The sequence below is a fragment of the Hemiscyllium ocellatum genome, chromosome 18 (genome assembly GCF_020745735.1).
Source record: "Hemiscyllium ocellatum isolate sHemOce1 chromosome 18, sHemOce1.pat.X.cur, whole genome shotgun sequence".
Classification (NCBI taxonomy): Eukaryota; Metazoa; Chordata; class Chondrichthyes; order Orectolobiformes; family Hemiscylliidae; genus Hemiscyllium; species Hemiscyllium ocellatum.
The window spans coordinates 60,002,115-60,023,533 of NC_083418.1; the positions used below are offsets into that span (position 1 = coordinate 60,002,115).

Genomic DNA, 21,419 nt, shown 5'->3' on the forward strand with positions numbered 1-21,419 from the left:
TTAACTGTCCGATAATAGTTTTCGTTTTGTACAATCAAGCATTAGAAAACCTGTGCGAAGGAATGAGGAATTCAAACATTAACAACCCCAACTAAAATCTGGAACTAGGCGTTCAAACCGTAGAAATCACTACCATTATATTTTTGAACTATCCGGCATTAGCAAAACAACTCTGGTACAATGGGCCTGGACATTCCAACAATAGCCAGCCATTAGTCTTGTCCCCTCCCCGATTCCTTACGTTTTAGCGGTTTCCTTTCCGCCAGCTCTGGAGCAGAAGGAGGTGCATCCTGGGAGAAAACTAAACGTTCTGGAGAAGGGAGCGAGAGAGAGAGAAGAGAAAAATCAGAAAGTCAGGTTGACTGGATATCCAGACATCCGCCACTTCTCACTGTCCGGATTTTTTAGTGCCTCCGTCGGCCTGCCGCTCGCTTTCACACAGCAAAGCACCGTAACGAGAGGCCCGCAACTCTCAACAACCGCCCCGCTAGCGCGAGCACCTCAACTCCCAACGGCCGCCCCGCTGGCGCGAGGCATGTGACGGCCAGCCCGGCCCCCACCCCCCACGAGCGCAGCGCACTCGGGGTGAAAAAAAAACCATGGAGAGGAATTTCCCGGCCCCCAACTTCAGCGATCCGCTGGCGCCCGGCGGACAAACGTGGCCGTACGAGCGGGCGGGCAGTGGCGTCAAGTCCAGGTAAGAAGGCGCCAGGAGACTAGGGCTGAACGTGCGCCCCCCTGTGTGTATGTGTGTGAGAAGGGAAAAAAAAATCGGGGGCTTCGAGGCCTGGTGTTGTTAGCCTGGGGGGCGCTGATAAAGCATGCAACCTGTCGGTGTCCAACGGAGAGACCGCCGTGTTTCACAAGGAAAGTCCGAGGCTATCGGCCGCTGTATTAGGCTGTGCTTCGCCCTGCTTTAATCACTTCTGGGGGGGGGGAAAAAAACACTTTTTGTGATGTTTCAACTTCCCGTTCTCCATCGACCAGATTTATTTTTTTCACTTTGCAGTTTACTAAATACTGTAACATGTGCAAGGGAGTGGGGGTAGAGGTGGTGGTGGAGAGTTGAAAAACTGGCCTCAGATCCTGGAATCCCTGTCGACCGAACCTTCTATAAAAATAGTTCTTTTCTTGTATTAAAAAAAACACAATCGAAGTTGAAAAGGAATGAGTTGTTTATAAAAATGAGTAACTAATTTAGTTTGGATTCAGTGTTCAGTATGTAAGTTCTTTTTTGTTGATAAAACTGAGTGTAAAGGTAGGCGTGGTCTGGAAGAACTTAATGAGCTGTTCTGCCGGGACGTAAGTTCCCATCAAGTGCTTCAAATCATTAAACGGCAAAAGCAAAATAAAAACAGCGAGAGCACCATTCGAATATTATGTGCTTTGCACGTTTAACTTTGCTCTTGAGGCAAACTGTATGTAAGTTAACAGATTACCTCGTAAGATATATGTAGGATTTCCAAATTCTTAATTAATTACTTCCTAAGGTGTGCGGTTTTAATTAATTACCTCTGCTACCTCTTTTAAAGTAGAAGCTTAAAAGCTGCTTCAACATTTTAATTTTTTTATGAATAAAATGTTGAATTGCTGTGTTTGGAGTAAAATAAATGGGTTCCAAGCTTTCAATATAAACATAGATTTAATAGTAAAGAAGGAACTAGCATTTCTTTTGCATCTTTCACAACTTAAGCCCCAAAGCACCAAACAGCCAGTGAAATCATTTGACGTGTAGTCATTTATTGTAGTTAGGGAAGCACAATAAGGTGCCACAAACAGCTTTGTGGCAGATTGACCATCTGTTTGATATTTGTTGAAGGCTAAATATTGGTTATTACAATGGGGAGAACTCCTCTTCCTCAGTGTTCTTTTATCTACCCAATTCAGACGTTACAACACCTCTATGGCAGATGGGACTTGAACCAAAATGTTCTGATCCAGAGGTAGGGGCACTGCCATTGTGTCACAGGAGTCCTATAGCAATTTTTAAATTATATATTCACTGAGTAGGCAGACAGTCTTGGTATAATGACTCATCCAAAATCGAGCACAATGGGGAATGATTATAATATTTTGTGCTGCAGATTCTGAACCCAAAACCTTATGACTTGGGTGATATTGCACATGTAAAAGTAGTATCTTTATTTAAATGTCTGAAGTTTTAATGAAATTATTTAAGTTTAAATATTTGAAATTGTAAAAAAAAGCATTTTCCTGTAAGTTTCAATTTCAGTAAACCAATTTAGCTTCTTTTTGACAAAACAGGAGAGACAAACACTTTAAAATCATCAGTACTTTGACCCATGAAGGGAAAATTCTGAGATCTGCCATACTTTTTGATGCACACTTAGCAAGAGACATGTTGATAGCAGTTTAAAGCAATATATATAAAACCTGAGCTTTTAAAACTCTCTGATTGGATAAAAGACAGTAAAATAGTTGAGCAACAGTGAAGCATCTACTAGATTATACTTAAGACATTTGTATTGATTAGCTTAGTCTGGAAGATTAGAATTCACATTTTTACATTGCGGTATCTATTTCTGGTGTCCTGATTGCTGCCTCATCTCTGTCTAGTGCTTGAATAGAAAATCTGCATTTAGTCATGTAAATCTTGGCAGTTGGCTCATAATTGCCAGATTCTTCAAATTTGAATTAAAATAACAAGTATAAAAGTGGTTTTAGAATAGATTTGTAGTTTTGCCTATCTTACAAAACCACTTGCATTCATTACTGCATAATTGGTATCATGAATTATTTAAACATTGGTATCAATTTGACACTTAGATGACCTTAATTTGAGTTACAATGACCAGTAGCTTATCCTGGAGCTATCTGAGTTTTAGCAAAACTATTCTCAAGAAAGCTGTTACAGTATTTCTTTCAAAAACTCAAAAGTCAGACAACTAGGTCTATGGCAAGAAGAACAAATATGTAACTGGGAATTCTGTGACAAATAACTCACTTCCCGACTTTCTAAAGTCTATTCATCATCTGCAAGGCTCAAGTTAAGAATGTGATGGAATACTTTCCACTTGGCTGTATGACTGTGGTTCAATCACCGAGGACAATGTAACCTCCTTGATTGGCATCTATTCACCACCTTGAATCAGCATAATGGCAATAGTGTGTAGAATAATCAAGATGCACTACAGCAACTTGCCAAACTTCCTCTGACAGCACCTTCTAAACGTCTGACCTTTTTCATGAGAGGGGAAAGGGCAGTGGAGGCATGGGAACACTACCACATGCAAGTTTCCCTCCATGACCTACATAATTTTGACTTGGACTTACGTTACTGTTCCTTCAATATTGCTGGGACAAAATCCTGGAACTCCCTTTTTAATAGCAATGTAGATATATTAGATGGACTGCAGTCTTTCAAGAAGGTACCACCATCTTGAGAGAAATTAGGGATAAGTGTGACTATGCTGTCACTTTAAAAAGGTTATTTTGTCCTTGATTTTTTGAAGATGGGTCATAAAGGCAGAGGTGCCGAATGGCCTACAATGGAAGGGGACTGCCAGTTCTCCCAGTTCAGACTTTTTCTTGTTTGTTTTTAGCTGTAACGGTCACAAAATGAGAGTCCAAGGGAGTTGCAAACTTCTGTAACGAACTCTCCTGACTTTCTTCTGAAATCTCTATGGATGTTGTTCGTTCCTGCCTGTAAGAATCTGTTTGAATTTACCTTTTTTGCCAAGTGGTGTAGTTAAGGGATGTTACTGTATTGGAGCAGTTAAATCATAGTAGTTACTGTATCGAATCAGTTAAGTTTTCCAAGAGGTAAAAACAGGGACTGCAGATGTTGGAAACCAGAGTCTAGATTAGAGTGGTGCTGGAAAAACATAGCAGGTCAGGCAGCATCCGAGGAGCAGGAAAATCGACGTTTCGGGCAAAAGCCCTTCATCAGGAATAGTTTCCAATATTTAAATTCTTCTAAATTCTGTTTCTTTTGTTCATGTTTCTACTGTCCTGTGAAGTAATTCTGTTTTGCTTGAAGTGGAGTGGTTTGACCAGCTGTATTACATCTGGAATATCACCAATGCCTTCAAAATAAGAAAACCTTAGACTGGAGGTTACTGTCGTAAAATATTTTGAGGAGGTCTGGCCTAGTCCATGACAAAAGCAACAAACCTGGCCTTGCTAGGGACACATCCAATGAAAGAGTGAAAATAAACAAAAAATTCTGCCACCTCTGGAAACATGCTCCTAAAAGCTTTTTGCATTCCTGTACAAGTTGATTGAAAGATAATTACCCCTTCATCCCTAATGCCTCTCTCTATGTTGCAAACTTTTGTGTTTTAGAAATACTGTGATCAGTAATTTTCTTAGTTTTCTCTAATTCTTTCTGTGTTCCATGGTGGTCTAGTTACTCTTTTTGCTCTTCCTACATTCCTATGTTATTAATATTGAGATGTAAGACAGCCACTTATTCTTAACTTGTTCTTTCCAAGGAGTTGAAGTTGTGCAGCTGTCAACTTTGGTATGTCACTTACCTCTTGTTGCACCTGAGTCTTTGAATTGTGCACTGTAAGCCTTAGTTGTACAACATAGTTTCTCAGTTTTGGAAAAGCTAGGTGTCTCAAGTTGTTGTGGTTCTGTTTGCAGAGCTGGGAATTTGTGTTGCAGACATTTCGTTCCCTGTCTCGATGACATCCTCAGTGCTTGGGAGCCTCCTGTGAAGCGCTTTTGTGATGTTTCCTTTGGCATTTATAGTGATTTGAATCTCCTGCTTCCGGTTGTCAGTTCCAGCTGTCTGCTGCAGTGGCCGGTAAATTGGGTCCAGGTTGATGTGCTTATTGATTGAATCTGTGGATGAGTGCCATGCCTCTCGGAATTCCCTGGCTGTTCTCTGTTTGGCTTGTCCTATGATAATAGTGTTGTCCCAGTCAAACTCATGTTGCTTGTCATCTGAGTGTGTGGCTACTAAGGATAGCTGGTCATGTTGTTTCGTGGCTAGTTGGTGTTCATGGATGCAGATCGTTAGCTGTCTTCCTGTTTATCCTATGTAGTGTTTTGTGCAGTCCTTGCATGGGATTTTGTACACTACATTGGTTTTGCTCATGCTGGGTATCAGGTCCTTTGCCCTGGTGAGGAGTTGTCTGAGAGTGGCTGTTGGTTTATGTGTTATGAGTCTTATTGGTCGCATTAGTCTGGCTGTCAGTTTGGAAATGCTCTTGATGTATGGTAGTGTGGCTAGTCCTTTGGGTTGTGGCTTGTCCTCATTCCATTGCCTTTCCCTTAGGTATCTGTTGATGAAATTGTGGGGGTATCCGTTTTTGGTGAATACATTGTATAGGGGTTCTTCTTCCTCTTTTTGCAGTTCTGGTGTACTGCAGTGTGTTGTGGCCCTATTGAACAGTGTCCTGATGCAACTTCTTTTGTGCGTGTTGGGGTGGTTGCTTTCGTAGTTTAGGACTTGGTCTGTGTGTGGCTTTCCTGTATATCTTTGTGGTGCATTCTCCATTCGGTGTTCTCTGTACCATCACGTCTAGGAATGGGAGTTGGTTGTCCTTTTCTTCCTCTCTAGTGAATCGTATTCCTGTGAGTGTGGCGTTGATGATCCGGTGTGTGTTCTCTATTTCTGTGTTTTTAATGATTACAAAGATATCATCTGCATATCTGACCCAGAGTTTGGGTTGAATTTGCGGTAAGACTGTTTGTTCTAACCTTTGCATTACTGCTTCTGACATGAGCCCAGAGATGGGTGAGCCCATGAGTGTGCCGTTGATTTGTTCATATATTTGTTTGTTGAATGTGAAGTGTGTTGTGAGGCACAGGTCCAGTAGTTTGATTATGCAGTCTTTGTTGATAGATTCCCCGTCTTGTTGTCTGTTCTGTCTGTCCAGCAGGTTGGCTGTTGTTTCACTGGCTAGGCTTTTGTCGATAGAGGTGAACAGTGCCGTTACATCGAATGAGACCATAGTTTCTTCCTTGTCTATGTGTATATTTCTGATGATGTCCAAGAATTCCTGTGTTGACTGTGTAGAGTGTCTGGATCCACTGATCAGGTGTTTCAGTTTCTGCTGTAGTATTTTTAGCCAGTGTGTGTGATGGTATCCCTGGTAGTGATACTATGGGTCTGAGTGGGATGTCTGGTTTGTGCACTTTAAGTAGTCCGTAGAATGTGGGGATGATGTTGCTTTCAGGTTTCATTCTCTGTAGGTCAAACCTGATTATCTGTCCATTTTTTTGTAGGTTACTCAGTGTGTTGTTTATCCTATTGATGAGCTGTGGGGTGGGGTCAAACTCTATCTTTTGGTAGGTGTTGGTATCTGCAAGTAGTTTTGCGCTTTTTGGATGTACTCTGCTTTGTCCAGGATGACTGTCATTCTGCCTTTGTCTGCTGGTGATATGATTATGTTCTCATCGTTTCTTAGTGCTTTTAGTGTCTTAAGTTTGTGAAGACAGTATCTCTAATCTGCACTATTGGGTATTTTGGACAACTTAAAAATTTCATGTGTTCACGTCTGTTTTACAGAAATTTTGATTGCAGTGTGTTATGGCTGGATTAAACTGGGTTTTGACACAACTCTGTTTGTGGACGTTAGGGTGGTTTCTGTTGTAACTCAGGATCTGATCTGCATGTGTAGCCTTTCTGTACACTGATAAGGATTCACTGTTGTTTGTTCAACCAGTACATCCAAGACTGGGAGGTTATTGTTCTTCTCTTCTTCCCTGGTGAACTTGGTCCTGGTGAACATGCTGTTGATAAGATGGAATGTGCTGATGGGGTGATGGTCTCATTTGATGTTACAGCACTGTTCACTTTGTCAATATAACAGTAGCAAAGGAAACACTGGCCGCACTTCTAAACAAACCGACAACAGAACTGTCAGCAAATATAATATTCTGAAACTACTGGACCTGTGCCTGACCACACACTTTTTCTTTAATGACCAGGCATACAAACAAATCAATAGGACACCCATGGATTCACCCATCTCTGGACTCATTACTGAAACAATAATGTAAAGACTAGAAAGCACAGCCTTCCCTTGATCAAGCCCAAGCGATGAATCAGATATATGGGTGATACCTTTGTTATCATTAAACAGTACAAGTTGGAGAGTACACACCAACTCCTGTTTGTAGATGTACTGGTTGAATGAATGAACAAAGGTAAATTCCTTACCAGAATGTACAGAAAGACCACACATACAGACCAGATTCTCAGTTATAGCAGCAACCTGCCCAGCATCCAGAAACAGAGCTGTGTCAAAATTCTGTCTAAGATTAACTTAGATTACATACAATGTGAAAACAGGTCCTTCAGCCCATCAAGTCCGTACTGACCCTTTGAAGAGAAACCCACCCCCTATGTTTACCCCTGACTAATCCTCCTAACACTATAGGCAATTTAGCATGGCCAATACACCTAACCTGCACATTTTTGAACTGTGGGAGGAAACCAGAGCACCTGGAGGAAACCCACACAGACGCAGGGAAAATGTGTAAACTCCACACAGACAGTTGCCTGAGGCTGGAATCGAACCTGGGACCCTGGTGCTGTGAGGCAGCAGTGCTAGCCACTGAGCCACCATGCTGCCTCTTTTAAACAAGCCATAGTACACTGCAACATCCCAGAACTCTTAAAAATGAAGATGAACACCTGTACAAAGGCTACCCATTATTGGCAAAGACCAGCAGTTTCATCTCTGATGCCTGGCATGCAAACAACACTAAGAAGATACTGCGCTTCCTCCAACACACTGACTACCCTACCGTTAGAAACATCTCAGAACTAACAACAAGACTTCTGGGAATAATGACAGCACACAAACCAACAGCCACACTTCACCAGGTACAATCCAGGACAAAAGACCCTACACCACAAAATGCAGGACGAATGTGATATATACAATACCATCCAGCAACTGTGAGAAACATTACATAGGACAAACAGGCAGGAAACCCGCCACAAGAATACACGAGCATCAGCTTGCAACAAAGCAACACAACCAGTCCTTCCTCATATCAGTGCACACTGACAATGAAGGACACCAATTCAGTTGGGACTACATTATGATACTGGGACAGACTAAACAAGCTCAGGGATTTCTGGAGCCCTGGTAATCATCCACTATTCCATAAACAAACATGTTGAAACACACCCCATCTATAGACCACTACAGTACAAAACCAGAAGTAGAACCATCCATCACAACAGACAGAACCATGTGAATTCAACCATGTAATGACAGCACTGAAGATGTCACCCAGGAGGGAGACAAAATGTTTGCAAGAAAATTAACTGACTTGATCAGACCACCAATAATTGCAACTTGTACAATTAATGATAGGGTCCTGGATAATGTTGTAGAACAGAGAGATCGAGGGGTTCAGGTACATAATTCTTTGAAATTTGCATGACAGGGAGACAGGATGGTTAAGAGGCTGTTTAGCAGATGCCTCCATTGCTCAGACCTTTAAGTACAGAAGTTGGGGCATTATGGCCTCTTCTGGAGAACTGTATGCAGTTCTATTTGCTCTGTTGTAGGAACTGGAGAGGGTTCAGAAAAGATTTACCAGAATGTTGCCAGGATCAGAGGGTTTGAGATATAAAAATAGACTGGGAGTTTTTTCACTGGAGCATTGGAAGTTGAGGGGTGGTGTTATAGAAGTTTATAAAATTGAGTGGCATAGATAGTGAGTAGCAAGGCTCTTTTGCCTAGGGTGGTGGAGTTCAAAACTAGGGACTAAGAATTGTTAGTGTGTGGAATGAACTGCCAGAAAAAATAATGGATGCAGCTACAATTGGAATGTTTAAAAGACATTTGGATAAGTTCATGAATAGGAAAGATTTGGAGGGACATTGGCCAAATATAGGCAGGTGGCTAGTTTAGTTTGGGAACATGATTGGCATGGACTGTTTGGCATGAATGGTTTGTGTTAGATTGGTATGAAAGATTATTGCAGTTCCTGCATGTATTCTTTAAATGTTTACCATTGCCTATGCGCTACAATCCCTTTAAGTAACATGCTCCAAATTATCATAGCCAATTCGCACCTCATATCATTGTAGTTTTCTTTATTTAGACCCTCGTCTCAGAATTCACTGTTACTCTCCATCTTAGTGAAGACTTCTATCATATTATGTCACTGGTCCCAAAGGGGCCTTGCATAGCCAGATTGCCAATTATCCCTTTCTCGTTACACAACACCCAATTTAGGATGGCCTTTATCGAGTTGATTCCTCATTGCAGAAAATCATTGCATACACACTCCAGGAATTCGTCCTCTCCGGTTTTATTATTGATTTGTTTTGCCCAATCCATGTACAGATTAAAGTTGCCCATATATATCGCTGTACCTTTTTTGCTTGCATTTCTAATTTCCTGTCTAATACCTGCCCCAATATTACCAGCACAATTTTGGGTATATAAACAACTCTTAATTTTTTTTTCTGCCCCTTGGTGTTTTTAAGCTCTACACATATGGAAGTCTCTTCTCTGCACATCTCTACAATCCCATCTGTATCATATCTATTTGTGCAAATAATTCATCCACCTTTTTGTGCATGTTCTATGCATTTAGACACAAGGACTTAAGGCTTGTCTTTTTAATATTTATAGTCCCTTTGCATTATTTTGCATTGTAGCCTTCTTTGATTCTTGCACATAAATTCTCAGCTTATCACTTTTTTCTTATTTCCCATTCTTTTGTTTTTGCTGTCATTTTCTTCTCTTCTGCCTCTCTGTAGTTTTCCATCCTCCTATGGGCATCAGTTCCAGCCTTACCCAGATGCAGTCCATCTAGTTTATTCTGGTCTGACCTCTCCTGGAACCGGTCTCAGAGTCCCAGGAATCTGAAACCCTATGCCTTGCATGAACCTCTTCAGCCACGTACTTATCTCCTACAATCCGCAATTTCTATCTGACTCGACCATGGCTCAGGTGGCAATCCTGAGATCACTACCTTTGATATCCTACTTCTTAACTTGGTTCCTAAGTCCCTATATTCCGTTTTTAGGCTCTCATTCCTTTGTATATATCCGTACAAAGAGCATAAGTATAAAACGACCACTGGTTGTTTGCCATCTCGCGCTGTAATGTTCTGTGATCACTCTGAGACATTCTTGACCCTAGCACCTTGGAGGCAACATACAATACTTGACTCTTGTTTATGGCCTCAAACTTAGATATTCCGTTATGAGAGAATCCCCTAAATCTATAGCCTTTTCACTTATTTCTCCTCTTCATGCAGCTGAACCAGCTATTGCAGCCTGCATTTAGTTGTTGCCACTTTCCCCTCCCAACACTATTCAAAGCAATACAGACCTTTTTCAGAGGAATATGTACAGATGACTCTTTCACTGCCTGGTCTAGTCCATTTTCTCTCCCTGGTAGTCATACATGCTCTCCCTACCTGTGTTGTCTTAGCCTGCAGAGTGACCACCTGTCTGTACAAGCTACCCATGATGTTATCAGTTTCTCTAGCTCCAAAACCTGAGCTTCCAGGAGCTGCAGTTGGGGATCCTTCCTGCACACATTCTGTTCCTGGGCTTTTAAATCATGTCCCACTTTCCACATAGAGCAGGAGAACCATGTCATGGTCTTGAGCTCTCCTACGACCTACCCCTTTAAATTAAGCTGAAAATGTGTTGCTGGAAAAGCGCAGCAGGTCAGGCAGCATCCAAGGAACAGGAAATTCGATGTTTCGGGCATAAGCCCTTCATCAGGAATGAGGAAAGTGTTGTAGAGGGAGGAAGAGAGCTTCTTCAAGGAAGGCATCCTTGCAAGAGGATTTGCAGTAGGTTAAAATCTTCGAGGAGAAAGTGAGGTCTGCAGATGCTGGAGATCAGAGCTGAAATGTATTACTGGAAAAGCGCAGCAGGTCAGGCAGCATCCAAGGAACAGAAATTCGACGTTTCGGGCATAAGCCCTTCATCAGGAATGAGGAAAGTGAAAGCCCTTCCTGATGAAGGGCTTATGCCCGAAACGTCGAATTTCCTGTTCCTTGGATGCTGCCTGACCTGCTGCGCTTTTCCAGCAACACATTTTCAGCTCTGATCTCTAGCATCTGCAGACCTCACTTTCTCCCTTTAAATTAAGCTCTTATATTTCCCTTAAAACAAAATAATATTAATTTCTGAGGGTTCTTTATGCTATGGACATCTGCACTATTGCTCTTGCAAACTATGAGTTGCAAGTAAAGACCTTTCAAATTATAAGTGAGAGAAACGGCGACGGTCTGTGTGGAGTTTGCACGTTCTCCCCGTGTCTGCATGGGTTTCCTCCAGGTGCTCCGGTTTCCTCCCACAGTCCAAAAATATGTAGGTTAGGTGAATTGGCCATGCTAAATTGCCCGTAGTTTTAGGTGAAGGGGTAAATGTAGGGGACTGGGTCTGAGAGGGTTGCGCTTCGACGGGTCGGTGTGGATTTGTTGGGCCGCAGGGGCTGTTTCCACGCTGTAAGTAATCTAATCTAAAGGAATAGTTACTCACTCAAATTTACTCACCCAATTAGTTGCTTCCTCTTGTCCCTTGTCATTTTTTGATCCTCTTCCCAGACTGCTGCACTGTGTTGCTGACCGTGAGACGCACATCCCTCTATTATCTCTCCATTAAGTTTTAGTGTCTATTTTGGAAAAAATGTTTGAAAATGAAAGATTAACATATTGTGCTAAAATTCAGGAAATTCTATTGTATGAAGATACCTTTCCAAACTGTAAATGTTAAATTCTGGGCATTTTTAGTCTGCATTAAATCTGTTCACAGCCATAAAACTAGCTTCTGCGCTTACTTCAGAATAAGTTTAATAAGACATGCAATTTTCAGTTGAAGAAATAACAGGATTGATGAGGGCAGAGCGGTAGATATGGTCTATATGGAGTTCAGTCAGATGTATGACAAGGTTCCTCATGGGAGACTGGTTAGCAAGGTTAGATCTCATGGAATATAGGGAGAGCTATCCATTTGCATATAGAACTGGCTCAAAGGTAGAAGACAGAGGATGGTGGTAGAGGGCTGCTTTTAAGACTGGGAGGCCTGTAACCAGTGGAATGCCACAAGGATCAGTGCTAGATCGTCTACCTTTTGTCATTTACATAAATGATTTGGATGCGAGCATAAGAGGTACAGTTAGTAAATTTGCAGACAGCACCAAAATTGGAGGTGTAGTGGACAGCGAAGAAGTTTACCTCAGATTACAACAGAATCTTGATCAGATGGGCCAATGGGCTGAGAAGTGGCAGATGGAGTACAGAGTTCAGGCAGCATCCAAAGTGCAGTGAAATCGACGTTTTGGGCAAAAGCACTTCATCATGAAGGGCTTTTGCCCAAAACATCGATTTCGCTGCACTTTGGATGCTGCCTGAACTGCTGTGCTCTTCCAGCACCACTGATCCAGAATCTGGTTTCCAGCATCTGCAGTCATTGTTTTTACCTAGTGGCAGATGGAGTTTAATTTAGACAAATGTGAGGTGCTGCATTTTGGAAAGGCAAGTCTTAGCAGGCCTTATACACTTAATGGTAAGGTCCTAGGGAAGGTTGCTGAACAAAGAGACCTTGGAGTGCAGATTCATAGCTCCTTGAAAGTGGAGTCGCAGGTAGTTAGGATAGTGAAGAAAGCGTTTGGTATGCTTTTCTTTATTGGTCAGAGTATTGAATACAGGAATTGGGAGGTCATGTTGCGGCTGTGCAGGACATTGGTTTGGCCACTGTTGCAATATTGTGTGCAGTTCTGGTCTCCTTCCTATTGGAAAGATGTTGTGAAACTTGAAAAGGTTCAGAAAAGATTGACAAGGATGTTGCCAGGGTTGGAGGATTTGAGCTATAGGGAGAGGCTGAGGGGCTGGGGCTGTTTTCCCTGGAGTATCGGAGGCTAAGGGGTGACCTTATAGAGGTTTATAAAATCATGAGGGACATGAATAGGATAAATAGACAAAGTCTTTTCCCTGGGGTGGGAGAGTCCCTGGGGCATATGTTTTAGCGTGAGAGGGGAAAGATATAAAAGGGACCTAAGGGGCAGAGGATGGAATGAGCTGCCAGAGAAAGTGGTCGAGGCTAGTATGATTGCAACATTTAAAAGGCATTTGGATGGATATATCAATAGGAACGGTTTGGAGGGTTGTGGGCCAGGTGATGGCAGGAGGGACTAGATTGGGTTGGGATATTTGGTTGGCATGGACGACTTGGACCGAAGGGTCTGTTTCCATGCTGTGTATCTCTATGACTCCAATTGTATGTATTACATGTATGGTTTTTGATCTGTCTTATTACATCTCTTCTATTTCCAAATTTAGCTTAGGCAGGTCGATTAAAATTGATCAGTTTTAAGGGTGATTGTAGTCATGGCAAACCATCCAAAATGTGCTTTGCTTAGTGTTAGAAAATGTTCACATTTTTCTATTCAATTGTCAAGAAATGGTGCCTTGCACCAATTGAACTCTTCTCTTTCTCAAATTATTGTGTATTGAATAGGGCAACTTTGTAGGTATCAGAGTTGGAATTTGCAATGAGATTTGAGGAAAAATAAATCTGAGAATGGTATTAATTGTCATGAGAGACAAATAGATTGAGCAAGAACAGTCTGGGTAAATCTAAGGAAGGTGCATCTAACTTGATTGAATTTTTTTGAGCAATTAACAAAGAGGATCAGTTGATTTTGGTGTATTTGATGCAGTTTACATAGATTTTAGCAAGGCTTTTGTGATGGTCCCAGAAGGTATTGATCAATAAACTATAAGCTTGTAGTATCAAAGGGGAAGTGACATGTTGGACCTGAAATTACTCAGTGACAGGAAGCAGAGAGTGTTTGTGACTGGCAGTCTGTTCCCAGTGGATTCTGCAGGGCTTGGTGCTTGGTCCCTTGCTGTTGATAATATAAGTCAGTGGGTTAGGCTTAAGTGCAAGGCATATTATTAAGGAATTTGCAGGTGATGCGAAAATTGGTTGTTTTGTTGAAGAAAGCTGCAGAATGCAGGAGATATGAGTGGACTGGTCAGGTATAAATGCAATTAGTGTATTTTAAGAGGTCAAACAAAGCAAGGAAACACACGATTAATGATCAAATTTTAAGGAGTGTAGAGTAATGGACCTGACTTTGTATGTCTACAAATACTTAAAGGCAACCTGACAGGTAGATAAAAATATCAGGTTTATTGGATTCTTCCATTAATTAGATGATGGCTCAAGTGTAAGAGTAGGGAAGTTATCTAGAAACCTAGAAAATAGGTGCAGGAGTAGACTATTCGGCCCTTCGAATCTGTATTAATATTCAATATGATCATGGATGATTATGCAATCTCAGTATCCCATTTCTGTTTTCTCTCCATACCCCTTGAACCCGTTAGCCATTAAGGCCACGTCCAGTTCCTTCTTGAATATATCTAATGAAGTGGCCCCAACATCATCCTGTGGGAAAGAATGCTACAGGTTCACAACTCTCCAAGTGAAGAAATGTTTCCTCATCTCAGTCCTGAATGGCTTACCCCCTTATTCTTAGCCTGTGACCCCTAGTTCTGGACTTCATCAGCATCGAGAACATTCTTTCCACATTTAGTCTGTCTATTCCCATTAGGATTTTATGTGTTTCCACGAGATCTCTCCTCATTCTTCTAAATTGCAGTGAGTATAAGCCCAGTTGATTCAGTCTTTCCTCCATGTCAATCCTGTCATCCCAGGTATTAGTCTGGTAAACCTTCACTGGACTCCCTCAATAGCGAGCTTTCCTTTCTCAGACTAGGAGAGCAAAACTGCATACAAGGTGTGGCCTCACCAAGGTCCTGTGTAACTACAGCAAAACATCCTTACTCTGATATTCAAATCCTCTTCCTATGAGGGTAAGCATGCCATTAACTTTCCTCACCACCTGCATGCCAACCTTCAGCAACTGTTCTACCATGCCACTGAGGTCTCATTGGATGTCATGTTTTGCTAAACTGCCATGATTCAGATACTAATCTGCCTTCCTGTTTTTGCAATCAAAGTGGATGACCTCACATTTATCCACATTATATTACACTTGTCAAGGATTTGCCCATTCAACCAGTCTGTCCAATTATCCTGTAGCCCCTTAATATCCTCACATAACACACTGCCAACCAACTTAGTGTTATCTACAAATTTGTAGATATTGCATTAAATTTCTCCATCCAAATTTTTCAGGTATATTGTGAACAGCTGCATTCTAAGCTCTGAACTTTACGATCTCTCATTTGTCACTGCCTGACACTCTGCAAAGGACCCATTTTTTCCAAGTCCATGCGTCTTGTCTGCCAACCAGTTCTCTATTCATGTCAATGTTATAGTTCTCTTCGCTGAGCTGGGAATTTGTGTTGCAGACACTTCGTCCCCTGTCTAGGTGACATCCTCAGTGCTTGAGAGCCTCCTGTGAAGCGCTTCTGTGATGTTTCCTCCTGCGTTTATAGTGGTTTGTCTCTGCTGCTTCCGGTTGTCAGTTCCAGCTGTCAGTTGCAGTGATCGGTATATTGGGTCCAGGTCGATGTGCTTATTGATTGAATCTGTGGATGAGTGCCATGCCTCTAGGAATTCCCTGGCCGTTCTCTGTTTGGCTTGTCATATGCTAATAGCGTTGTACCAGTCGAACTCATGTTGCTTGTCATCTGTGTGTGTGGCTACTAAGGATAGCTGGTCATGTTGTTTCGTGGCTAGTTGGTGTTCATGGATGCGGATCGTTAGCTGTCTTCCTGTTTGTCCTATGTAGTGTTTTGTGCAGTCCTTGCATGGGATTTTGTACACTACATTGGTTTTGTTCATGCTGGATATCGGGTTCTTGGTTCTGGTGAGTTGTTGTATGAGTGTGGCTGTTGGTTTGTGTGCTGTTATGAGTCCTAGTGGTCGCAGTAGTCTGGCTGTCAGTTCAGAAATGCTCTTGATGTATGGTATTGTGACTAGTCCTTTGGGTTGTGGCATGTCCTCGTCCACACTCACAGGAATCCGATTCACTAGGGAGGAAGAAAAGGACAACCAACTCCCATTCCTAGACGTGATGGTACAGAGAACACCGAATGGAGAATTCACCACAAAGGTCTACAGGAAAGCCACACACAGACCAAGTCCTAAACTACGAAAGCAACCACCCCAACACACACAAAAGAAGTTGCATCAAGACATTGTTCAAAAGGGCCACAACACACTGCAGTACACCAGAACTGCAAAAAGAGGAAGAAGAACACCTCTACAATGTATTCGCCAAAAACGGATACCCACGCAATTTCACCAACAGATGCCTAAGGGAAAGGCAACGAAATGAGGACATGCCGCAACCCAAAGGACAAGCCACACTACCATACATCAAGAGCATTTCCGAACTGACAGCCAGACTACTGCAATCACTAGGACTCAAAACAGCACACAAACCAACAACCACTCTTAGACAACAACTCACCAGAACAAAGGACCCAATATCCAGCATGAACAAAACTAATGTAGTGTACAAAATCCCATGCAAGGACTGCACAAAACACTACATAGGAGAAACAGGAAGACAGCTAACGATCCGCATCCATGAACACCAACTAGCCACGAAACAACATGACCAGCCATCCTTAGTAGCCACACACTCAGATGACAAGCAACATGAGTTCGACTGGTACAACACTATTATCACAGGACAAGCCAAATAGAGAACAGCCAGGGAATTCCTAGAGGCATGGCACTCATCCACAGATTCAATCAATAAGCACATCGACCTGGACCCAATATACCGATCACTGCAACCGACAGCTGGAACTGACAACCGGAAGCGGCAGAGACAATTCACTATAAATGCAGGAGGAAACATTACAGAAGCGCTTCACCGGAGGCTCCCAAGCACTGAGGATGTCACCTCGATGGGGACAAAACGTCTGCAGCACAAATTCCCAGCTCGGCGAACAGAACCACAATAACAAGCACCTGAGCTACAAATCTTCTCTCAAACTTTGAACTCATGTCAGTATATTACCTCTGATACCATGAGCTTTAATTTTCATGACTAATTTCATGTGTGGAACCTTGTCAAAAGCCTTTTGAAAGACCAGATACACAATATCTGTGGATTCACTTCGTCCACTCTACTGGTAACATCCTCAAAAGAAATTCCAGATTTTTCAAGCATGATTTCCCTTTAGTGAATTCATGCTGACTAGGATCAATTCTATCATCACTTTCTAAGTGCTCAATTATTACGTCCTCAATAATGGACTCCAGCATTTTCACCACCACTGATGTCAGGCTAACTGGTCTATAATTCCCCATTTTCTCTCTCCCTCCAGTCCATTGGAACTCTTCCAAGCCTACAGAATGCTGGAAAATGATTGCCAAAGTGTCCGCTACTTCTAGGGCCACTTTCTTAAGGGATGCAGGGCATCAGGCATCATCCCATTAATTTCCCCAACACCATTTCCTGACTATTAAGGATTTCCTTCTGTTCCTCCTCCCTGCTTGACCCTCTGTCCTCTAGCATTTCTTGAAGGTTATTTGTGTCCTCCTTAATGAATCCAAAGTATTTATTCAATTATTTTGCCATGTCTTTGTCCATTATGAATTTACCTGATTCTAATTGCAAGGGATCTACGTTTGTCTTTTTCTCTTCATATATCTATAGAAGCTTTTGCAGTAAGTTTTTATGTTTTCCGCAAGCTTACTTTCATATTCTATTTTTGCCTTCTGAATTAAACCATTTGTTCTTTGCTGAATTTTACATTTCTCCCAGTCGTCAGGTTTGCTGCTTTTTCTGGCCAATTTGTTGCCTTCTCTTTAGCTTAACATTATTCCTGATTTCCCTTGTTAGCCATGATTGACCCACCTTCCTTATTTTACTCTTACTTCAGATAGGAATGTACAATTGTTGAAATTCATCAATGTGTTCTTTAAATGTCTGTCTTATCTATCCATTGACAACCTCTTAAATATCCTTGGCTAGCTTATCCTAGCCGATGCATGCCTCATAGCATCAAAGTTAGCTTTCTTGAAGTTTAGCAGTCTGGTTTCTAGAAACTAGGGTCCGGAACTTAATGAAAGCGAATTGTTAGGTTCCCTTCTTGAGATTCTTATATCCTTAATGCAACTGCAATATGCCAAATTCTGTGAACAGCCATGATTTATTTCAGCAAGTACAAACTTTTGGAAGATCACTTACGCTCTGCAAGCATTGCAAAGAGTGTTGTCAAGCGAGGCTGTCTGAACAAGGGAACCCTCCTCCCTTTATACACTGTTTTACATCACTGTCAGTCATGCACGCAAGATTCAACGTCCTGCCAGTCACCCATAGTCACATGCCACCCAAAATCAATGTAAAGTGATTAGATTATTTTCAGAAATGGTGTGTGGTTAGGTTATTCCTTAAAACGGTGTGCGATTAGGTTATTCCTTAAAACAGTGTTTAGAGATTATGATTAGACTGTCATATTCTGCTTGCAAGATAGAAAAACACACCCCTCAGGACATCCAATTTCTTACATGTCAGCAGAACAAGTTAACCCTTTGACATGTCATAACATTGATGGTATGAGGCATGCATTGGCTAAGATAAGCTGGCCCAGGATACTTAAGGAGTTGACAGTGGATTCACAACGGCAGAAGGTTTTCTAGAACTGCAGATCAATATTTAGTCTGCAACTAGAGTGTTGTGCACTATTCTGGTCACCATATTATAGGAAGTTAAAAATCACATAACACCAGGTTATAGTCCAACAGGTTTATTTGGAAGCACTAGCTTATGGAGCACTGCTCCTTCAGGTGGTTGTGGAAATACTCCACAACTTCCTGATGAAGGGGCAGTACTCCAAAAGCTAGTGCTTCCAAATAAACCTGTTGGACTATAACCTGGTGTTGTGATTTTTAACTTTGTCCACCCCAGTCCAACACTGGCACCTCCAAAGTATATAGGAAGAATGTGATCACACTAGTGAGGACATGGAAGAAAATCAAAGAACATGAGCAAAGGACAATTTTGACAGGAACATGCCTATCAACCCACCAAGACTGTGTCAACACACATCTTTCTGAACTAAAAACCTTTTACCTCGACACGGTCCCTATCCCTCTTTTCCCTCCTATTTGTATATCTGTCAAAATGCCTCTTTAATGCTGCTTCACCCCTACTCTGACAGTCCATTTCAGGTACTTATCACCCTCTGTATATATCACCCTCTCTCATCTCCTATAAGTTCACCATCTTTTACCTTAAACCGATGCAGTTGATATTTCTACCCTGGGAAAAATCCATTCTCTCATAATTTTCTGAAATTTTATCAAGTTGCCCCTCATCCTTTGGCATTCACGTGAAAAGAAATCAAATTTGACCAATCTCTCCTTATAGCTAATACCCTCTAAACCAGACAACACCTTGTTTCTGTACTCTCTTCAAAGCTTCTGTATCTTCCTGATAGTGTGGTGACTAGAAATGTGTACATTATTCCAAATGTGGCTTTATTAAGATTCTGTACAGCTGCAACATGACTTGTCAGTTTTTATGCTATGTTCTCGCCAATGAAGGCAAGCATGCCATATGCCTCTTGATCACCTTATTCATTTGTGTTGCTACTTTTTGGCAGCTGTGGATTCCTCTGTATGTTTATGCTACTAAGTGTTCTGCCATTTACTGCATTAAATTCCATCTGTCATTTCTCTGTCCAAATTTCAGACTATCTATATTCAATATTTGCAAGGAAGTTGCCAGGAACAGAATTAGCTGGAAAAGGATTAGCTGGACATGTTTCTTTGGAGCAGAGGGAGCGGGAGGGGATATTATCAAGGTTTTTTTTAACAAATATGGACCTAGATAATATGGATAGGAAGGATTATTTCTCTTAGGAGAGAGGTTACTGACCTAGGGATAAACATTTAAGGCAATTGACCATTCAAAATGGGATGGAATTATGGAAGAACTGTTTCTGTTAGAACTAGATATTGGCATGGGACTGGTGCTCTTTTCTTAAAAGAATGCCAGGTACAAAACTTCTTTTTGTAATTTGCTCAATTGATGTGGGCATCTCTGGCCATGCCAGCATTTATTGCCCATCCCTAATCTTCCAGAGGGTAGTTAAGTTAACCATATTGCCATGGGTCTGGAGTCACAGGTAGGCCAGACTAGGTAAGGATGACCGATTTCCCTCCCTAAAGGACATGAATAAATTTCTGACAATTGACTCATGGTCATCATTAGACTCTTTAACTCCAGATTCTTTTTTAATCAATTAAAGTTCCACCATTTGCCAAACTGGGATTTGAACCCAGGTCCCCAGAACATTAGTGTTTCTGCGTGAATTGTCTAGCGATAATACCACTAGGCTATTGCCTCCCCTTTTGATGTTTGAAATAAAAACTTGGGTAAGTATTTGAGTATATCATAAGTTACCATAATATCATAAACCACCCTTGGGCAACTGTCTATGTGGAGTTTGCACGTTATCCCTGTGTTTGTGTGGGTTTCCTCCATGTGCTCCGGTTTCCTCCTACAGTCCAAAGATGTATAGGTTAGATGGATTGGTCATGGTGAGTTGCCCATGGTATCCAGGGATGTGCGAGCTAGGTGGGTTTTAGCCATGAGAAATGCAGGATTACAGGTATAAGGTAGGGTGGGTGGATCTGGGTAGAATGCTCTTTGGAGGGTCAGTGTGGCCTACTTCTACATAGTAGGGATTCTATGAAGCTATAGATCTGCATACCTAAGAATGTGGAGGATGGCTATGACTGGATAGACCTTTGAGCTGGCACATTCAGGATAGGCTAAATGACATCCTATGTGCAGTGAGCCTTTATGTTTCTAAGACAGACTATACCTGCTGAAAATCAGAAATGAGATGTGTAGCTTGATGGGTTTTATTTAACAAGTGTTAGCAATTGAACATTGTGGGCAAGGCTAAAACATAAAACAGCAACAGAAATTACTGGAGAAACTGAGCAGGTAGGCAGCATCTGTGAAGAGGAAACAGAAGGGAATTTTTCAAGTCCTGTTACCCTTCAGAACTGATAGCAGCCAGATAAAGGTGCATTCATGTTGATGACAGGGTGGGGGAGGGGGTGAAAAAGTGAGCAGATAGTTGTACTGTAGATGAATTCCAAAGGGAGGGAGAGGGATAGACAAACAAAGGGATTGTTAATAATAAATGAGGGAAGAAGAGAAGCTAGATTAGTGATAATATGGTAAGATAAAACAAAGAATTGTGTTGGAAATCTGAATTAAAAATACACATTGCTGGAGGAACTCAGCAGGTCTGGCAGTATCTGTGGAAAGAAAGGCAAAAGTGAGGACTGCAGATGCTGGAGATTATAGTCAAGAGTGTGGTCCTGGAAAAACACAGAAGGTCAGGCAGCGTCTGAGGACCCGGAAAATTAGTGTTTCGGGCAAAATATTTTGCCTAAAATGTTGATTTTCCTGCTCCATGGATGTTGCCTGACCTACTTGCTTTTCCAGCACTACACTCTGTGGAGAGAAAGCAGAGTTAATGTTTGGAGTCCACTGGTGTGT

The 21,419-nt window shown here is 41.8% G+C and overlaps 1 protein-coding gene across 1 annotated transcript in view; it reads left to right on the top strand.

Annotated features, from left to right (window-relative positions):
- Positions 1–288: 288 nt before the first annotated feature.
- qser1 (glutamine and serine rich 1) overlaps positions 289–21,419 on the top strand; it is a 157,873-nt gene continuing 136,742 nt past the window's right edge. The window contains exon 1 of the mRNA XM_060839059.1: positions 289–697. Coding sequence (XP_060695042.1) covers positions 600–697 — 98 coding nt within the window. The 5' untranslated portion in view covers positions 289–599. The remainder of the gene's footprint in view (positions 698–21,419) is intronic.